The 18,835-nt window shown below is 47.9% G+C and overlaps 2 protein-coding genes across 2 annotated transcripts in view; both read right to left on the reverse strand.

The window, feature by feature from the left end:
• Positions 1-18,835, reverse strand: part of LOC144101385 (ribosomal L1 domain-containing protein 1-like) — a 486,157-nt gene that overhangs the window by 100,471 nt on the left and 366,851 nt on the right. The gene's annotated exons all lie outside the window — the stretch shown is intronic.
• LOC144102313 (uncharacterized) lies at positions 6,879-17,475 on the reverse strand. The gene is made up of 7 exons (XM_077635616.1): positions 17,436-17,475; positions 16,497-16,611; positions 15,561-15,616; positions 13,748-13,892; positions 9,820-9,901; positions 9,112-9,215; positions 6,879-7,961 (listed from the first exon to the last, which is right to left on the reverse strand). Exons 1-6 carry the CDS (start codon positions 17,473-17,475, stop codon positions 9,159-9,161), a joined length of 495 nt encoding a protein of 164 aa, XP_077491742.1. The 3' UTR covers positions 6,879-7,961; positions 9,112-9,158.

Consider the following 18,835-nt stretch of genomic DNA (forward strand, 5'->3'; position numbering starts at 1 on the left):
ATCAATATTTTGAAAGTTTTTAAAACGGCGAGAAGTCAGGCTGATAAATTTTTTTCCCAACAACTTTTCCTTTCTAAAGTTGGCATGTTCCGATATTTCACACTTTATATTTCTCACAATGTTTTCCCCAATATTTGTGCGCTGCCTGAATGGTCGCTGGTCTCTTCACGATATAACCGCTCGTACCAGATGGTCATGCAAGAATTTAGACTTTCGATGTACTTGACGCGGGGACTTTTTGAAGCATGTAATGAGCGTAAGTAATTTTTTCTTCTATATAAATTTCTTCATTCTCCGTAGGCCATCTTTCCTGCTCTGTGACATTTGAATCGTAGGAAGACGCAAACATAGAAGACATTTTGTGGCGCATGTTTTTATGGCAATATTTTTGCGGGCTAGCGCTCGAAAACAGACAAATGCAAAACTCGTGTATTTTTTCACAATATGTATAGATGCCAAGCAGTAGAGCCAAAATGGCGTTGGAAACAAAGTAGTCCCAACCGTGTTTCAGTTGTGTGCACTATAATTTATTGTTGAACAGATTTTTTTTAGGAGCTTGTGGCATGCAGCACAACATGCAAGACCACGTAGGAATGCTCTGGCTTGCCTTTAGAATATGAGCGTTCTTAGCAAAACTTGAAGATGTCGGCTGCGTTCGATGTTGCTGGCATGAGGCCGAAAATTGAATAGTAGAGTCTTGGTGAAATATATGGCCCGACTAGCCGTGTATATACGTATATAGCTAGCATAGGTCGCATTTCAGAGGCTTCCAAACTTGTTCGAAGAGGAAACACTTTTAATCGGCAGTCTTAATTGATACGCCCAGGATATCGATGGGAAGCCGCACTGTGGCTCACTGTAGGTCGATACTCGTTGGGGTCCGCTAGCCAGGTGGCCCAGGTATAGAACCATGCACTGCGCCACCGCGCGGTGCAACATATGGCGTTGATTTAAGTGATCTGTAAAAGTGAATTGTGCTCACATTTATTTAAAAAGTTAATTTAAGGAGAGAAACAACTAATTCGCAAGCAAGGCAGCAATGTGGGCTAGTTGGTTGTACATTTGATGTGAATAACGCGCTACACACTGACAAAAACGACAACTGGAACGGCATGCGTCATGCCGTTCTAGTCACGCGCATGCCGCATACCTTGTCCTTGTCATGCGGTATGAGTTACATAGTTCAATCAGGCAGATGTCTAAACACCAGTGTCACCACTTCGCGCACTTTTGCGTGCGCTCCCAGACACCCTTAGAGCGTGTGGGGGTAACGGCCTCGGTCACAGAGGAGATGCCCTCGACTCGGCGTGGGAAACATCCAGAGACCAGCTACCAGGTGACAAGGGGTTGGTCGTTTGGTTCCCAACTTTCGCCTGTCGCAAGCCAGAGAATGGGTCGGAGCCAAAGGTTCAAAGTTAATACAGCTGAGAGACGATACAGAGGATTTCGGAATCACTCGTACGAGCGCATACAAAGTGATTTACAAATACAATGAAACTAGTGCAAAGTAACAATAGAGATAGATTAAAATTCAACAAAGTCTTTGCACCTAAAGTGCCCGAACACAGAGAGAGACAAACAAAACAAAATTTGTTGACCGGCCACTGCGACAGTCCGACGACCTGAGGAGCACGACGGGGTCGATCCGCAGACTGGCGCACGTTGCCTCGATGGTCCGTGGCTGGGCGAGTGGTGTTCTCCCGGGAGTCGAGCGGGCGCGCTTCTCGGAAGCTTAAACGGCGGCTCGGGCTGACTGACAGCGCTTACAGCTCCTCATTTATAGACGCGGTCCGCGTCTGTTCGTTCTTACAATTTTAGCTCGTGCAAAGTACAAGGCAAGATAAATAAAAGAAGCGTTTGAGATATGGGAGGCCGGTGGAGACGAGTGCGTAAGCACACGCTCGGTGTTATCAAGTGAGCTTAAACTCACATTCAATCCCCTAACTATCGGCCGGAATCCCTTGGGGCTCGGCGGCAGAAAAAAAAATTGGCTGGGGCTTAGCTAAGGTTAAACCTGGATATCTCGAAGCGAAAAGGTTCGGTGGTGCTTATGGCTGAGCTTATGGTTATGCTTTGCTGCGTCGTTTTGCGAGACGTTCTTCTCGTTGTTCGGATGTCTCGGATGCTCGTTGAGCTTTCAGCCTTTCATTTCTTCGCTCCTTTTCAGCCAACTGTCGTGGTAGCAGTTCTGTATCGGTAGTATCACTCTCTTCTCCTTCCGTGTTGAATGCGCACGCCTATTCTCTGGCAAGCGGTTATATAGTCGGCCTCCGCGATAAACACGCGCTTGCGGCGAACGTCAAACGATGACGCATAGCGCGCTGCAGTGGCCACCTGCGCCGCGCGTGACGTCACGCTCGGCAGCGGCGAAAGGTAAGCCGACGGAGTCGGCCGCCTGCGCCGTGCGTGACGTCACTCGTGCTCCGACATACGCCGGCTCGCGCGAAGCGCTGTGTTGACGCGTAGTGAAGCTTTTCGCTTCAGAACTCATTGAGGATGCCCGCGGCACTAAATTTCATCTAATTCAACTTTGCATTCTTGCTTTCAGAGCAAACGCATGACAGTCGAAACGTTGCTCTTAATAGGCGCACCAACAGTCTGAAGGCAACTGCAGGCAGGGCTGGATTTTTTTTTTATTCGAGAAGTGTGCCATGAGGCATAAGTTGAAAAAGGAAGGGGGGGGGAAGGAATGCACGGGATTGAAAGTTAAAAGAAGGAGTGAAGCACCGTTGCGCTGAGGTAGTCGCAGAGGTTGTTAATGAAACGGTTGTCCATAGTCCACTTCACGTAGTCACTTTCGCGGTTCCACCGCAGGCCCACCTCCCTGAGGAGCCATTTTCTGATAGCAGCCGTCGCCGGGCACGTCCATAACAAGTGCCGCACATCACATATGTCCGGTGCAGCGCTACAGTGAGGGCACCTGTCAGGTGCTGGAAGATCTTTGGCACGCCACCGATGACGGACAGATGGTGTCAGAGCCGCCCCTGCCCGAATCCGGTGCACGGACACCTCCTCCTGCCGAGTAATACTACGGGGGAGAGGGTGCGAACACGGAGGAATTAGAGCGCGTGTTCGCTGGCGCAGAACTTCGGAATCGGAAACATGGGACAGGAACAGGGCTGGATTTATCTGTCACTTATGTACACGGGCCGACGGGGAGGGGGGGGGGGGGAGGTTGCAATGTATATTGCGGCACCTGCAGCGTGCCGGAATCCACTCTCTCACTACCTGGAAGAATGAGATGCCCTTGCCTTTTCCTGAAGTCAATTTGAATCCTCGTAGGACCGGGAAAATAGAGACCGCACAGCATGCGCATGTGCAAAACTAGGCGGTATGGAGTTTCTCCTAGGTTCAGGAGCACATTCCGAAATGCCTCGTTTATGGGATTTTTTGTGTGCCTCCGGCATCCATAGCGGAAAAATTTCCTCTTTGGCTTGTAGTTGCGCGCTAAAAATACGAGAGAAAAGTTTCTGGCGTTGTGTGCGCTGGTGACAACGGTGTAGCGGTCAATACTCCATGCTGCCGTTGTGCAGGAAACAAATTTCCAGCTATAGCGCAGTGAGCTGTAAAATCAAAAGCGCAGCAAATCTCCATTTACTATTCTGGCTTCGAGTCGTTTGTCCCAGCACTCATCCACGGCAAGTGTCACAAGTACTAAATAGCGGTAAGCGTTGCAAAATTTGTCTACGTACATCTTTAGAGACTCCATATTTTATAAATTTGGTGTTGAGAAAAGGCCCTAGCCGCGACAGGTGCGAGATAATGAAAGAGGGGCAGTAGTGGTGGGCCTTGGAAAAAATTCGACCTCCTGGGACCCTTTACATGCACCCACATCGCACAGCCGTCTTTGCGTTAGTCTCTAATTAGGAGACCATTCCGGTCTAGGAGGACGGGGAAATGGAAGGAGAGAAAGGAAAGGAAGGAAGCGTGGGAGAGATGGAGGGAGAGTCAAAGTAGTAGGCTTGCGTAGTGGTTATGGTGCTCGGCTGCTGACTCGAAAACGCGGGTTCTATCCCGGCCGCGGTGGTCGAATTTCGATGGAGGCGAAATTCTAGAGGCCCGTGTGCTGTGCGATGTCAGCGCACGTTGAAGAACTCCAGGTGGTCGAAATTTAAGGAGCCCTCCACTATGGCCTCCCTCATAGCCTGAGTCGCTTTGGGACGTTAAGCCCCGATAACCCAAACCAAAACCAAGAAATACGTCAGGCCATTCAGCACGCCCTTTATTATGCCATGTTTAATAGGCAGTACGTGCAACACTGAAATTCTGTAGACACCCCTGCAATTTCGGGTTGTGAAAGGCAGGTTTTAATCGAGAATGTGAGGCATTCGTGTGCCTTCACAGGGCTCGTGGGGTTGGCCGCTTGTTCGGCGAGGTGAGAGGACCGGTGACGGAAGTAACTTGCTCGCACTCTTCTGCTCCGGTATACCGGCTCTGTCTGTGGCGCGTTCTTTTCTTGATTGGCGAAGCTCGTCGTGGACACGGCATCGCCGTCGAGCGTGAAATGAAGAACAACATCTCTGAAGCAAATAGATCGCTTTCCCACCAACTGCCCGCCGAAGCCCCTGCACTGTCCACTGACGCAGTCATCTTCGTGTACTACTTTATCCCTGCTATCTTCCCTTTCTTCCAGTCTTACCAGGATGGCGTTACGCGGTTATGTATGCTGTGTGTAGTCGTGAGCAAAATGATAAGGTACATACTTTGTGCATAAAAATAGTGAATTTTCGGGTTTACTGCGTAAAATTTTGGCGAACATATGCGCTAAGATGAAAACTAATCATACATGAGAAAAAATGCTGTTTTCTCACTTTACATATTCTTATGTTGCTTTTATTGATACATTTTTCGGAATTTATGATTGGCGCTAATGTATTTGTCAATTTTCTATGGAAATTTTTTGTTTATACCACTACACCTACACGGAAAGCGCCTGCTCTGCAAACTTGTAAAATAAATTTGCAGGCTACATCGCACACAAGCTCATATGCTATACAGGGCGATTTTTTTAACGTTTACAGATTTATTTTAATTAAACACTTTAAGAGATAATTTGGTGCGTTCTGTGCAGCTGGATTGTACTGTACAGCAAGGCGGACACTGAACGTGACAGAGCCCAATGTTTAAACAATTAACTAAAATTAACAATCTTTATTGTTTAATTAAAGGGGCAAGATTATATCGCGAAATTAAATGCTGTCAGTATCGAAGGTGCGGCCAGTTTTTCCATTTTCCTTTGAGCCAGTCGGATTCGATATGTCGAACATCAAATTATGAATTTCAAAGCTCGGTGAGTTGCCTTTCCCTAGTCGATTATCTATAAAACGTCCCTGCGCATAGTACACTCGCCGAAGTCACTTTAAGTATACGTCTACGTCAAAAATTATGCAAACAGTGGGCGTATTTGTTGCATAAGAAATGCAAGTGACGCCATTTTATAAATGTGCGACGCGGGAAAGCAAACTCAATGAGCTTTCAGATATTTCGATATTTCGGATTTCATTGGCAATGAAGAAAAAAAATCAAAAACTGAGTTCGCCTTCGATGTCGACCAACTGCAATTTTGCGATATAATCTTGACGTACGTAATGTCCGCCATGCTGCACAATACACCTGCACAGCACGACACATACAGCCGCAATACAGGCACTTCATGACGTCTACTTTGCCGCCGTGATGCCAAGGAGGGAACGGTAAGCAATTTACGGATGAAGTGTGGCGTGTATGCGGCATCAGTGATGATCTAATTAATGGAGATCTGCTCATGAGAGCAGTTTAAGCAGCAAGATAAGCTGGATGCTGTGCACGTAGCGGCCTTAAATCGAGCACGCGCCTTCTCTTTTTCGCACGCTCTAGTCTGCACGCCGTTAGTACAGCCAAGTTGTTGGACATATCAGCAGGGACGTCGGTAACGGCTGGGTATGCCAGCGGAAGAAAGAACGAGATAGTCATGATATTTTGATGTGTCCACGCCACGAAGAACCGTGAAGAGAGGAGGGATGAGCAACACGAAAGCAGATGCATGAATTTGGTTGAGGCTTGTGCACTAATTGTGCCTTTTCTATTTTAGCGAGTACAATTATCTAGTGTTTCTTATGATAAGAGAGAGAGAAACGCGTCGCAGTGTTAAGACGCGCCGAATCCGGTGTGTGAACGAACTTGCTTCAAATACGGCGGCTGACACAGACTCCGAGATTCCGACCGTAGTTTCCTCATCTGTCAGGCTTGAACAAAGCAGGTAGTGTTAGCGTGACATCACGAATGATGTGATTGTGCAACCCTCCTCGCTTTCTCGGCGCACATGTGTATACGTAAAAACAATACTCAGCACTGCGTCACAGCGATGTATCCAGAATCTGAATGGCGACAACGGGGACAACCAGTGGTGAGCAGGGCGTACCGATTGGCTCAAGCAACGGTCGTAATGGTTTGCGGCGGAAAGCGCAGTGGGCAGTGGGTGAATTAAGCGCCTCCTGGCCAAGACCTGCTGAGCTGAGGTGTTGGGACCGAGTCTCGATCGGGCACGGCGGCCGCATTTGCAGAACGGCTAAATTCAAAAGCCCGTGCGCTGTGCGATGCGAGCAGTTCGTCGAAATTAGTCCGAAGACCGCGGGATGACAAAATCAAGGATCTTTATTTATTTATTTGTTCCTCAAAGGTCCACGAGGGACATTACATGAGGGCTGGGCTGAGAAGACAATTAGCATGAATACAGATGATGTTCGAGGGCGGTTTTGAACCTGCTGTAGTCAATGAAGGTTGCCACTTCGGATGGAAGGTCATTCCAGTTTCGGGCTACGGACTGTTTTCAGCCCACCTGTTGAGATGAGAATTGGGTGGATGAACCTGGCACGAGACAGGAGCAGTCACCTGCGGATGTAGATGAGATGACGGTCAGTAACGATCATGACAGATGTGTAAGTTAGTCTGGCATGATTAAGGTGTTTCGTTGTCGTACTATTCCGGCGCTAAATTAAAAGAATATTTATGGAAGCCTAGTTTTTACAGCAGTTCGCCTTTCCCGATGCTTTTAGCTTGCCTTATATGTGTTTATTTACGGACTCGTGTGGACGCAGAATCAGGCGAATTTACAACTGCGGAGTGTCATTCCATATTTCTGTGTTCCCTGATACAGAGTGCAAGATGAAGTCGGTGTGTGATTAGTCCATGGCCATTCCAGCAGATCCGGACGGATCACGCCTACTAGTACTGCAGTAGTCAGCCATCCCTTACAAAAATGGTCTATAGGCAGTCTATAGACTTCTTATAGACTATTTTCTTCCTATAGATATTTATTTGTCTATTCGCAGTCTATAGGCTATCTATAAACAAAAGTCTACTAAAAGTGTAGGGCCATAAATCTATTAGATTGTCTATAGACTGCCAATGGCATTTGTATGGCCTATAGACTGTTCGCTAGTGACGGGTGGTTTAAATGCGCCTCCACTGGTGCCGAACTTTGCTCGTACAGACTGCTGCTTTTCTCCGTTATCCGTCTTTTTCACAAGATGTGGCGCCCTCTGGGGAGTGGAGAAAATTCGTCTGCTACTGATTGAAAACAAACGAACGTGGTTAGAACGTGGGAGACGCAGGCGCCATCTGGTTCCATGAGGAGCCAGCTGTGCCCGCGAGACGGCAGGCCTGTATGTGCTGGTCAGCTGCCGCCATCTGTCGTGTGCACCTGTCACTAACATGAACTGCCCATGCGCAGTAGGAGCTGGCGGTTTTCAATCAATGAAGCTGGAGGAGAAGATGCGCGCGTGCGTAGAACGGCCGTGTGAAGAAGGCGGATTATGGCGTTACATGGGCGCAATTCGGGATGCTCAGAGTATTGCTGAAGAAGAGGCGGACTGCTTATACTAACGCTCGCTGAGGTTGCCTACAGGAGTCGGGGAATCTTCGTCCTCGATTTCGAAGAGCGCCTCCGGTCAGCTTCCACATAAAATGCGTCGACAGCGTCTCTGCGAAGGTGAATGATACGCAAAGTTATTTGACACGAATGTGTAACGCTAGAGGTCGAACAACCAACTTGATTGGTTCCTGAACGATAACAGGCGGAATCCCTCCCCACTTCATGCCGCCAATTACGTGTCGACGACAAACTAGTGCTCCTATATACCAGGTGTTTCAGGAAAGCCCACCATTATTTAAAAATAGTTTTTTTTATTTAAAGACAGATTTTGTGCAGCATAGCACACTCTAAACACGAATTGGCCTTTGTAGGAGTAATAAAAGAGTAATATTTCCCTCCTCACTCCCTTCTCGGTGCAGGGTATGCTGCCCAGGCCCTGAAGTAGGTTTCCATTACTAAACATACGGAATACTTACGGTTGTGAGCAGAAACAAATTCCCTATTCAAAATACGCGAAATTCTTGCCCTTACTAAGAATCAACCGAGGATTGAATCTCCTCTTTTGCTAACCTCAAGACCTCGATGCAGCGTTTAAAAGCCTCCTCCCATTGCTAAATTCATCCAGTCACCATGCTCTGCAGTGAGAATACGCCTCCGCTGCCGAAGGTAAGCATTCCTTGTATTTAGTGATCAAAATCTACTCCTGGACTTGGGCAAAATACCCGACCCCTAAAAGGGTGTGTGCTAGAGGAATGCTAATCATTTAAACTAGTAAAGTTCAATGTGGCTCAGTGGTTACGGTGCTCGGCTGCTGACCCGAAATACGCGGGTTCGACCCGGCCGCGGCGGTCGCATTTAGATGGAGGCGAAATGCTAGGGACTTGTGTACTGTACGATGTCAGTGCACGTTAAAGGATCCCAGAGTGTAGAAATTATCAAGAGACCCCACTACGGTGTCCATCATATTTTGACTCGCTTTGTGACGTTAAACCTCGTAAAACCAAACCAATAAAATTCAGTCGATGTTTTCCCGACCAGTCGGAGAGCGGCGAAGTTCCTGCATAGCACGGCGCAACCATTGGCTCTGGCTTCGCGTTATTTTGTCAATTGTAAAGTATAAATTCCCGCCAAAACGCCCAGTTCAGCCCCCGCTATTGTCGCCACACTGACCATTGGGAACGATCTACGAGAATACGCGAATAATTTTACACTCGTCCGACAGTCCCTTTAGCACTCAGCTCTGAACAAAAACGCCTTACCTCCGCCCAGCGGTGCGACCAAGGCTTCTGGAATGGTTCCTTTGCCGCTAACAGTGGAGACGTGATGCAGGTATGCCACGCAACTGTCTCCGAAGCGTGCTGATCTGCGAAAGAAGTGACAGCCACAATTAAGAACCGCTGCGCGTCACCGATCGCATCCCAGTCAAGGCGCGTTCACAGTTGGGCATTCGGCGGCGACAGCGCGCGGAATCGTCACACTAAATTTAAAAAAAAAAGGAGAAGAATTGTCATACTAAATTTTAAAAAATAAAGCAAATTTATCTTTCGTACTTTCTGCTATGAGTGAGATGAGTCGAGGCGAAAGACCAGCGCCCGATTTATGGCCAATGAATGCACTGAAAAAGGCAGCAACAACGACGCATTCAGTCCGAAGCGAGGGGCCTTGCTTAGAAGGGCGCAGCCATGTTAATCGCCGCGGGAATGCTACTGGCCGATGGAAATCGACGGAAATTTTCCGGTGGCAGAAATCTATCCTTGACTGATCGGGCTTTCTGCTGGGTATTTTGGCGGAACCTCTGCCGTGGCTGCAGCTGCGGCTTTTCGGAGGCGAGTTAAAGAAAAAGGGAGCGGGAGCCAGCAAGTTTAAGGCAAGGCGGGCAAATTTATAGTACAGCCCCTCCACCGCGGTTATGCTAGCACGCATACCAAAATCAAGCGTCGCATTCCTTCACCCCAGCGAATGCTCACCTGGGCGCGCAGTAGCTCTGGAATGGCTTCCTGCAGGCAGCCCTCCAGGCGCGACGAAGGTATTTTACGCGACGGGGCTGATCTGCACAAGAAGAATCGTTCGAAGTCACTTACCACGTCGCTGACGGAATGCAGTGCTGCAAGAAGTCAGAGAGAGGTGAAACAAGAGCAACCACAATTATCGAACTACGTTCTACGCCAGTTTCGTATACGTCAGACACAGCGGCTAGATTAAGCACACACACACGAACTGCGTTCCACGAGGCGGTCGTCTCAGCAGCAGCCTGAAAGACCTGCACCAGTAGTACACGTGTGAGTAAAAAAATTATGTCATTTCTCTTTAATTTTTGTCGCTGTCTTGTGCTGTGTGCAGCTTGCGAAGATAGAAAGTACCACTTTCAGCAGCAGCTACATATTTTTAATTGTTCAAACAGCCAGTATGTTCGAGCAATGTAAGTACTACTGGGGACAAAAGTTTCTGGGACACGAGTTCATGGAAAAACGTTTATTGCAGCTCCACCCCGCTATCCAGTCGCCTGATATTGTAAGAAGGCATGAAAGGCCTAAACGCTCCTTCCTCTCTTCACAATATCAGGCGGCTGGGTAGCAAGGTGGAGCTAATTAATAATAATCGGTTTTTGGGGAAAGGATATGGCGCACTATCTGTCTTGTATATCATTTGACACCTGCACCGCGCCGTAAGGGAAGAGGTAAAGGAGGGACTGAAAGAAGAAAGAAAAAGCGTGTTCCCACTTTCTTTTTAGGGCATCGAACTGCTTATAGAGGACACATGTTTCTGCCAGGAACATTTCTCTGCATTTCTTCAAACACACCGCGCTCTGGCTTTGGCCCTCTTAAAGGTAAGCAAGTTCTGTGCAGTGGGATACCGACGGAGAGCGCCCCAGGCTTTGTTTTGCGGTTGTTTTTTGCCAATGTGCATTGTTATGTCATCATGCTTTGTATTTCTCCTGTGCGAATCTTGTAGTTTGTGGGATGGCTACTGTTGCGGCCGATGTTGTGCATGTAGTAAACCTGTGATTATTCCGTCTATGGTTAGGTCTTCACAATATTCCTTTCCCAGCGTGGCATTTGTAAAAACTGAACAGTCGGAGAGGTGGATTTTCCAGCGCCGTAGTCTGGTCGGGATGATTGATATAGACGATGAGAGCCTGATGACAGTAGGTAGGTGATCACTTCCCACAGGTCATTTAAAACATCCAATTTAAATCGTCAGAAGAGATGGTGATGCGAAAGTTAGATCGAGGAAGCTCATTTTTACCTAGTTTGGGAAATAATACGTGGTTTTTCCCGTATTTAAAAGATACATTATTTGCGAGGATGAAACCTTCGATTATGTGGCCACTAGAAACAGTTTGCTTCCCCAAAACGTTTGCTTCCACAAAACCACAAAATCAACAACTACCAGACATGGCTCCGGCAGTTCATCGATAACGACTGCTATAACTTGGATTGTTATTTTGATATGTGAGAGAAGAAATACAGAACATATTGTTATTGTTTTGTAGCTGACGACACCTACCGCAACCACCTGAAGTTTTGTCACTAAGGGTAGACAGCTGGGCTAGTTGGTTTGCATTAATATGGAACATGGTACCAGCGCAAGAAACAAGGACGAAGGGAGAAGAGAGGCGTTCGTGTTGTCACACAGCGTCCGTGTTGTCTTTATTCTCGCTTCGTCCTTGTTTTTTGCGCTGGTACCATGTTCCATAATAATGCAGTTTTGTGTTAAGGTTGATTTCTTGCTCAGCGACGCCGCTTTGAATGGCAATTGCTACGCCTGCCGGGAGTCAATTGCCTGCTCGCAATTGCGTCGAAAAGTTTTATAATGTTTTAAGATATCCACATGTTGCGGACCAAGATTGGTCTCCGAAGTCAAAGCTAGAGGAAACATTGGCCCTTGAATATGTGTTCAGTCACTGTAATTCGTCAGCAGTTCCACTGAACCATGAAAGCCATGTTTGTGCTTTTGGGTAGGATTGGAGGGGAAGGGGTCGATTTCATTCTTTTCTGGGCCCGTTATCGGGGCTCTGTCGTCTCTGTCTCTGTATGGGGGGGGAGGGGGGGGATGTGGGCTGCACGCATTAGCGCTGACAACGTAGTGGCAGACACGCGACACTCCACCAATTGCATCTGTTTTCATTTGGGTGACCAACCTCTCGCCATCAACCATTAATTTAACCGCCACCTGGCAGGGTAGGCCCACTGCCTATCCAGTGTGCGGAACGCACTCAACGTTACCGACGCCAAGCCGCGTATACACCACAGCTTTCGCTCTCTAACTTGATTCAGCTGTAGTTGCAAACCGCAGCTCATTTTTTTCTGCTTCATTTTTAGCAAATTATCTCGCGTACTCGCTAAATGAGTGCTTGAAGGTCATAGTACGCCCCTGAACATTTACCGCACAAGCGCGAAATTTCCCCACGAATGCAGCGATGAGAACAACTGCACTCCAGTACTCTTTCACATCGCTGCGTATAAACTGCGGGCGCTCGTGTGCATGACTTAAAACGCATGCTGCGCATTAGTTATCTTAAACAATCTCATTTTTGTTCCGGTTGCACCTTTGCACATGTACACAATGCGACAACTGTGTGGGAAGAGCTGATATGCGACTGCGCGCCTGGAAAACACATGGTAGCCGGGTTGCTGATATCGTGTAGGACCGGCGCTTATGGCTAATCGTCCCTGCTTTCTCTGATGAGACGAATGCTTCATTTTGAATCAGTTTATCCGGAAGCATGTTCGGTGACCATTCGCATTCATAGAAACGGCCGTATTTGTTTCCCACAAGCGACGCCGACGACTGCTGCTGGCTGCCTTTACATAGATTATTGCGCGGCACTCTGTAGGTCCCACCTTCCCTTCCCGCGCGCTCATTGTATGCGTGTCCTGTAATGTAAGCGAGTCGATTTCAGGTCACCTTTGTCTAAACTACATCGTTGTCCATTTGTGTTTGCTAAAACGCGAGAATGCGCTGTCCACAATGGCCGAAATTGCACACACGAACCCTGCGGACGCATTAAGTCTATCGCGGAAGGGGGTCGTCGTCATTTGAATGGCACGGCAAGGAAAGTCATGGACAAATGAAGTTTTGCAATTTAACAGTTTTCGGGGGGGGGGGGGGGGGGTGTTGCACGTCCATGAATAAATTCGGTTTATCGACAGCCACGCATTAAAGTTGAAAGTTGGCACTTATGTGCTTTCTTTCATTCGCCCACGACTTTCCCTGCCGCGCCATTCCTCCCAGAGCATGCATGTCACTTGCGGAGTGGGAGTAGCTGTTCTCATGTGGGCATTATTCTTTACTTGCTGATGATTTAAAACGAGTTCACAATAAAAGCCGCAATCAGGAAAATGAGAGGGAGATTTTAACACCTTTTAAATCCTCAAAACATTTTTTTTAACGTCGGAGCACTGCTGTTGAAAATACACACTCGCCATACCGGACCAAGTGGTGCCAGTTCGCCAAACTCACTACGGGAAAAGTGCGTTCTGCAACGAGTGTCACTAAAGCTCATCGTGTGACACTGAGCGAATGTCACTTTAGACGAATTTCACTCGTTGAAAGTGACACTAAATGTGCCAAAGTTACAGATGTATTAGACTTATAGTAACGACTGTTCAACCCCCCTGAAGAGGAACTGTTCTAACAACGCGAGGCTATGCTGAGATAAAACGACGCTATTTGCTCTAACAAACCGCACGTCGAAAATCGAGCCTCAAATGTACGCCATGACAGGGCCTCCTGTGTGGTAGCCGCTCACGCATAGTAATTTGAATGAGTGCCGCTGTTTCATCCGCAACATTGGCTAATTTGCATCGCTTTGACCGGCTCTATTGTCTAACATTCTTTGCTGGCTTGTTTTCGCGCAAGGCATTCAAGCAGGAGAAAAGAAACGCACTCAACTGTAGCTGTGGCACAATACCATGAGTCCCCAATGCAGGAGCAGTCACGGGGGTGAGTAGCACGGGATCCCCGAAGAGTGAGGACACAGACGTTCCAGCCAACGAAGACAGGGACGTCACACGTACGGTCGCCGCCGAAGCTGTAGCTGTGGCACAAGGCGGAGATACAAAAACGTATTTCCTAGAACTGTCATGCCGGAAACATTTGTCCCCAGTAGTACATGCACAAGCATTCCTTCCTTGTGTCAGTCTTTCATTTTCTGCGCGGAATGATTCGCTGTGCGTGCCTTTCTAAGCGCATTCAACGACCGTCTCCTAGCGCACCCACATTATTTTTTCTCGTTTTGTGTACACTTGGTAGGTCACTTGATTTATGACGTAGTTTTGGTCAGCCCGACGCGATTGGCAGACTTTCCGTTATCCGTCGCTGCTGTAAAACGCAGATGTATGTATGCATTCAGTAGCACGATCTGGTAGGTTACACAAAATTTAGGTTTTTGGGAGCACGTGTGAATTCCAAGAAATTCCAAAAAATATGGCAGAGAATTGAAGGTATTGTTTAACGTAGCTTTTACCCGGTGCAAGACTTCTCTCAATGGCGTTTGTAAATATACCAGCTCCTATACCAGCTCCATTCTTCCTTACCACCCTGTGCACCCAATGGCTAGCTCAGGGGGTAACGAAGGCATGGCGGTCCTTGAGCCAAGGCTTGGAGCGAATAGAATGAGAATAAACGTTTTTATTTTTCCCCAGGAGCAGCTGTTAAGCTCGACTTGTGGGAAGGCTTTTTTTGTTAAGCGTTTGCTTCGGGAGCGCAGAGTTTTTACGAACCTAGTTCTCGGCCCTGCTTCCTCTTTGAAAACGCTTGTCTGTTTCTCGGAGTTAAGGGGTGCAGGTTTTAGTCAGTTCGAATGCGTAGTTTCAGCAAAACAAAGCACGTTTAATATCGGGTGTTCTAGAATATTTTCATAGATGCATCGTCCAGGAACGTATTTTCATTGACACGGTGTGCAGTGTCTAACATCTCCAAACTGCACATGGGACACGAAAGACGCCCTACGGGAAGGCTACGAAATACAGTTACACCATTTGGTGCAGGTTTTTGAGCATTCAGAGTGCGCAGAGGAAGGGCTTGTTTGCATTCTCTTCACGTATCAATAGCGCATATCAAGCCTACTGATAGGCCAGGTTAGAGGACAATGTCTGAAAAAGGCAAACATTACGGCAGAAGTTGTAACTCAGGCAGAACCCTCAAAGAGGTGACGTTTCAGCATGGCGTATGTGCCTCGTTACCAGAGACTGCGACAGCCAGCTACCAGCGCGCATGCGCAGATGATCCCGAGGCACAGGTGTCGTCCGCAGCTGGCCTGCACCCTTCTCAGGTGGGGTGTAATCTGCGCACGCGCACTAGCGACTTTCGACGAGATAGTGTCATACAACCACTCGGATGTGAAACCAGTTTGAACAAGCTGTCTCACAAAACCTTGCCCATTTTCTCCCGTTTCCCTCGCCATATTCCTTTTGCACTGCACAACAGTCGCACAAGGCGAACGGCGCCCCGTACTAAATTCTGCAAAAGCAGCATCCCGCAGCTGAGGGCTGGAACACCAGTTCGCAGCTGTGTGCAGAGATATCATTTCGAGCCTCCTTGAGCGTCCTTGAACATAACTCTCTCCTTCTTCCGACTTCTGTTCTACGACAGACATCGCTGAAACCACGCAAGCGCGATAAGGCGTCCTGTTAGGAGGCCGCATGTGTTCAAAAATGGATTCAACTCTTGCTCCACACAGTAGGAGTCGAACCGGGGTCCTCACCTTCAGCTGAGCGCTTGTGCTGTGTTGCCAGGCAGGCTGCCAAGAGGTCATCACGGCTGCACACAAAGGGGAACGGATGAAGCGGACAACACTGCCCTGTGGTTCTAATAACACTCCGAGTTGACCTAGTAAGTTAACCTGACAAGTTGGGCTAGTTGGTACGGATTCATTAACAACGAATAACCTAGTAAGGTTTGCTTCAGAGCTTGCTTCGCAGAGGAAACAACGTGATACGTAGAACACCACATGAAGAAAGCGAGGAGAGAGGGCTCTTGGCTCCGGCTTTATTTTTGTTTAATTTCAAGCTGAACTATCATTTGTATTTCTACTTTCTGCGTAAGCACCCCCACTAGGCTTAATGTATCGAATATTTAGTCGTCAATAGAGCAAAGTAAAAACAAAACTCGCCAAGACAGCCACAAGACAACTCGAAGATCGAGCGTTGCTTCCCCAGGAGCTCTTTGACCACACAAGCCTCGTAACTGGGTCTAAAAGAATCGACGAAGCGATAAAAAGGTACCGGAATAACAGTGTAGATACTTTATACAGCAGCGTCATTCCCGTATGTAGGCTCCAACTTGAGCGTGTGTAAAGCGGGATTTTATTCGTATGACACACATTATGTAACGCAATGACAATGGTCTGAAATCGCGAGAGGGGAACCTCCAACATACGCGATGGAATTCCAATGGAATGAGATTTTTCAGCGAGTGTGCCATGTTGTATGCGCCAGTGATCAGCCTCCGAGTTACGATGCCCAATTGTACCGCTGCACTTCCTAGAAAGAACTCAGGAGCACCCCATCGTTCATTGGAAGAGTTCAACATGAAACAATCATATCAATACCACCAAACGGAGTGCGTTTTGCGAGGAAGTCTCCGACGCATGTTTCCTTTCTTGCATCATCCCCTGGAAAATGGCAGCTTTGTCACTCACCCGAGGCTGCTGGCATTGAGCCGCTGCCTGCTGGTTGGCACCCGACGCTCACGTGACAGCCGATCCGGTTGGCTCCGTTTGCAGCCTGCGCTCAGGACGCAGAAGGCGCTGCGAACTGTGGGAAGAGGACCACATGGAGATGAGACGTCTTACCGCCGTGACGCGCTCTCCAGACGAGCCTATATAGTGCCGCTCTACAACAACCGCTGCTCGGCGCGCAGCTCGTGCGGCACCCTGTTCAGTTCTGAAAAAGAAGCTGACGTTCCGCTCCGGCACTCTCGGTGTGCTGTTGCATCTTCTCAGAGCTTCTCAGTGTTGGAGTTTGTCTGCCATCTAGACGCCAGCTACCAGCACCAACTGATATGTGACAATATCAGGCGTTCCAATGTAACCAAGCTTTTTAAAAAAAACATGAAGTGTAACAGCCCCGTGAAACTGACTGAACTCTGTTGAGGGTCGCTCGCCTGGCCTAGAATGCGGTATTTTTTTTCCAAAGCTGAGCAGCACCATCTATGGGGGCCAGCACGAACTTTGGGATGTAGGGAGACACACTAACACAACAGTCTCCCCCTATGGTCCAAAGTTCATGCTGACCCCTCCCAAAAAGGAATCACACCAACTAGCCCCGAAGAATGCAAATGCAGCACCGTAGTTCCCGCCGGCCTTGTTAGGTGGCGCGGCGGTGCAGTTCGGCGCCGCCACTCTGCCGCAACTCATTCATTCTTTATTATCCATGCCTCGCCTGTACAGAGCGGACAGGCACGTTGATCACAACTATTTGGTGGGTGAAACAGCGTCCGAAAAAAAAAATTATGTCGCCACCATCTGGAAGCCGAAGTAAGGAGCTTTAGCTGTTTGGTAGCGCAATCTGTCGTCCACGCGATGTATTACCACGTGACTAGGCTACTTTTCCATATCTCACGGCGAGTGGGCGCCTACCGCCTTCTGAGCTGCCGAGAGCTGACGTCACGGCCGCCATGTTAAGCCTAACCATAGCTAAATATTAGCCTAATAAGGCCATATTGGTGTAACATGTTCTACTAATTGAGCCCGTTACGAATATGCCATTAGTTAGGTCATGACTTCATCGGCTAATTATAAGCAAATAAATTTATGCTTATCCATCACTAAATATTAACTTCATTAGTTAGTATTGGTATTTTACGTGTTCTACTCATCTAAACGGTTCCAAATATCTAATTCGTTTTATGATGACCTCATTAATTATTGAGTTGTTATAACCTATTAAACAGTCACGTGACTAGTTAATTATGACGTCACAAAACCGTCACTTCATCAATTAGTGTAATTCGTTTTGTGATGACCTCATTAATTACTGAGTTATAACAGATGAAACAGTCACGTGACAAGTTAATTAGGACGTCACAAAACCGTGACCTCATAAATCAATAACAATTCGATATACTAATGACGTCACCAATAAATCACCGATTCGGTTGCTATATCGATTTACTATGGAGGCCGCCATCTTGAATTCATGGGACAGAAAATTTCGCGCCGAAGGGTGGTCCTAGCAGACCCGAAGAAATCGAGAAATGTTTTGAATAAGAGCTGACGCTCTTAATAATGAATTAACTAGGCGGGGCCGATGGCGAACTCCGATCTGGGTTGTAGGGTTTAACCTGAGAGCGGCCGACACGACTAGAAACGCTTCAGATAACGCGCTTGTATGCTGTCTCGACGCGCCTACAGGACGTCGTATAGAATCGTCTGCGAGTGACTGCGATCCCCCAAATGCATTTCGTTTGCACCTAATAAGATGCATCAGGTAACTCACCACAAAATAGTTTTTAATTCAAGTTACAAGTGGGTGCTGCTTTCCGAGATTAAGTGCCGAGCGCCTTTCACCAGTTAATCACGCTCGCCAGCCGTGAAAGATGTCAACGTTGGTGGCGAGTCAATTCTCGCGACGCTTGCGTCTTTCCACTGCGGCCTCCGCTTCGCCCCGACCGACGCCCCGAAACGGCAAAACGAACGCGACGCGATTACTCCTGTGATGCGCGGTGCAGCATGTATATTTTTACTCCCTACCCCTATCTTTTTTCACTATCCTTCTCCCTTTCTTCCCCCCCTCCCCCCTGTCCTTTTATTCCCGCTAGCCGGAGCTCAGGTGCTTCAGGTTTCGATTGCAGATGCCGCGGCTAGCAACATCTTTCACTTCCATTGTTATCTTATTGATAAATAGCCACTAACAACAACAACAGGACGCATGGTGGTATAGCCAGCCACCTCTATCCACCAGTGATCCGCCGCCATCGATTCCGTCTTCGGTTTCACTCGGACGAGAAAGCATGATAAAAGGTACTGCATATTAAGTT

This window comes from Amblyomma americanum, chromosome 8, assembly GCF_052857255.1.
Source record: "Amblyomma americanum isolate KBUSLIRL-KWMA chromosome 8, ASM5285725v1, whole genome shotgun sequence".
In the NCBI taxonomy this organism is placed as follows: Eukaryota; Metazoa; Arthropoda; class Arachnida; order Ixodida; family Ixodidae; genus Amblyomma; species Amblyomma americanum.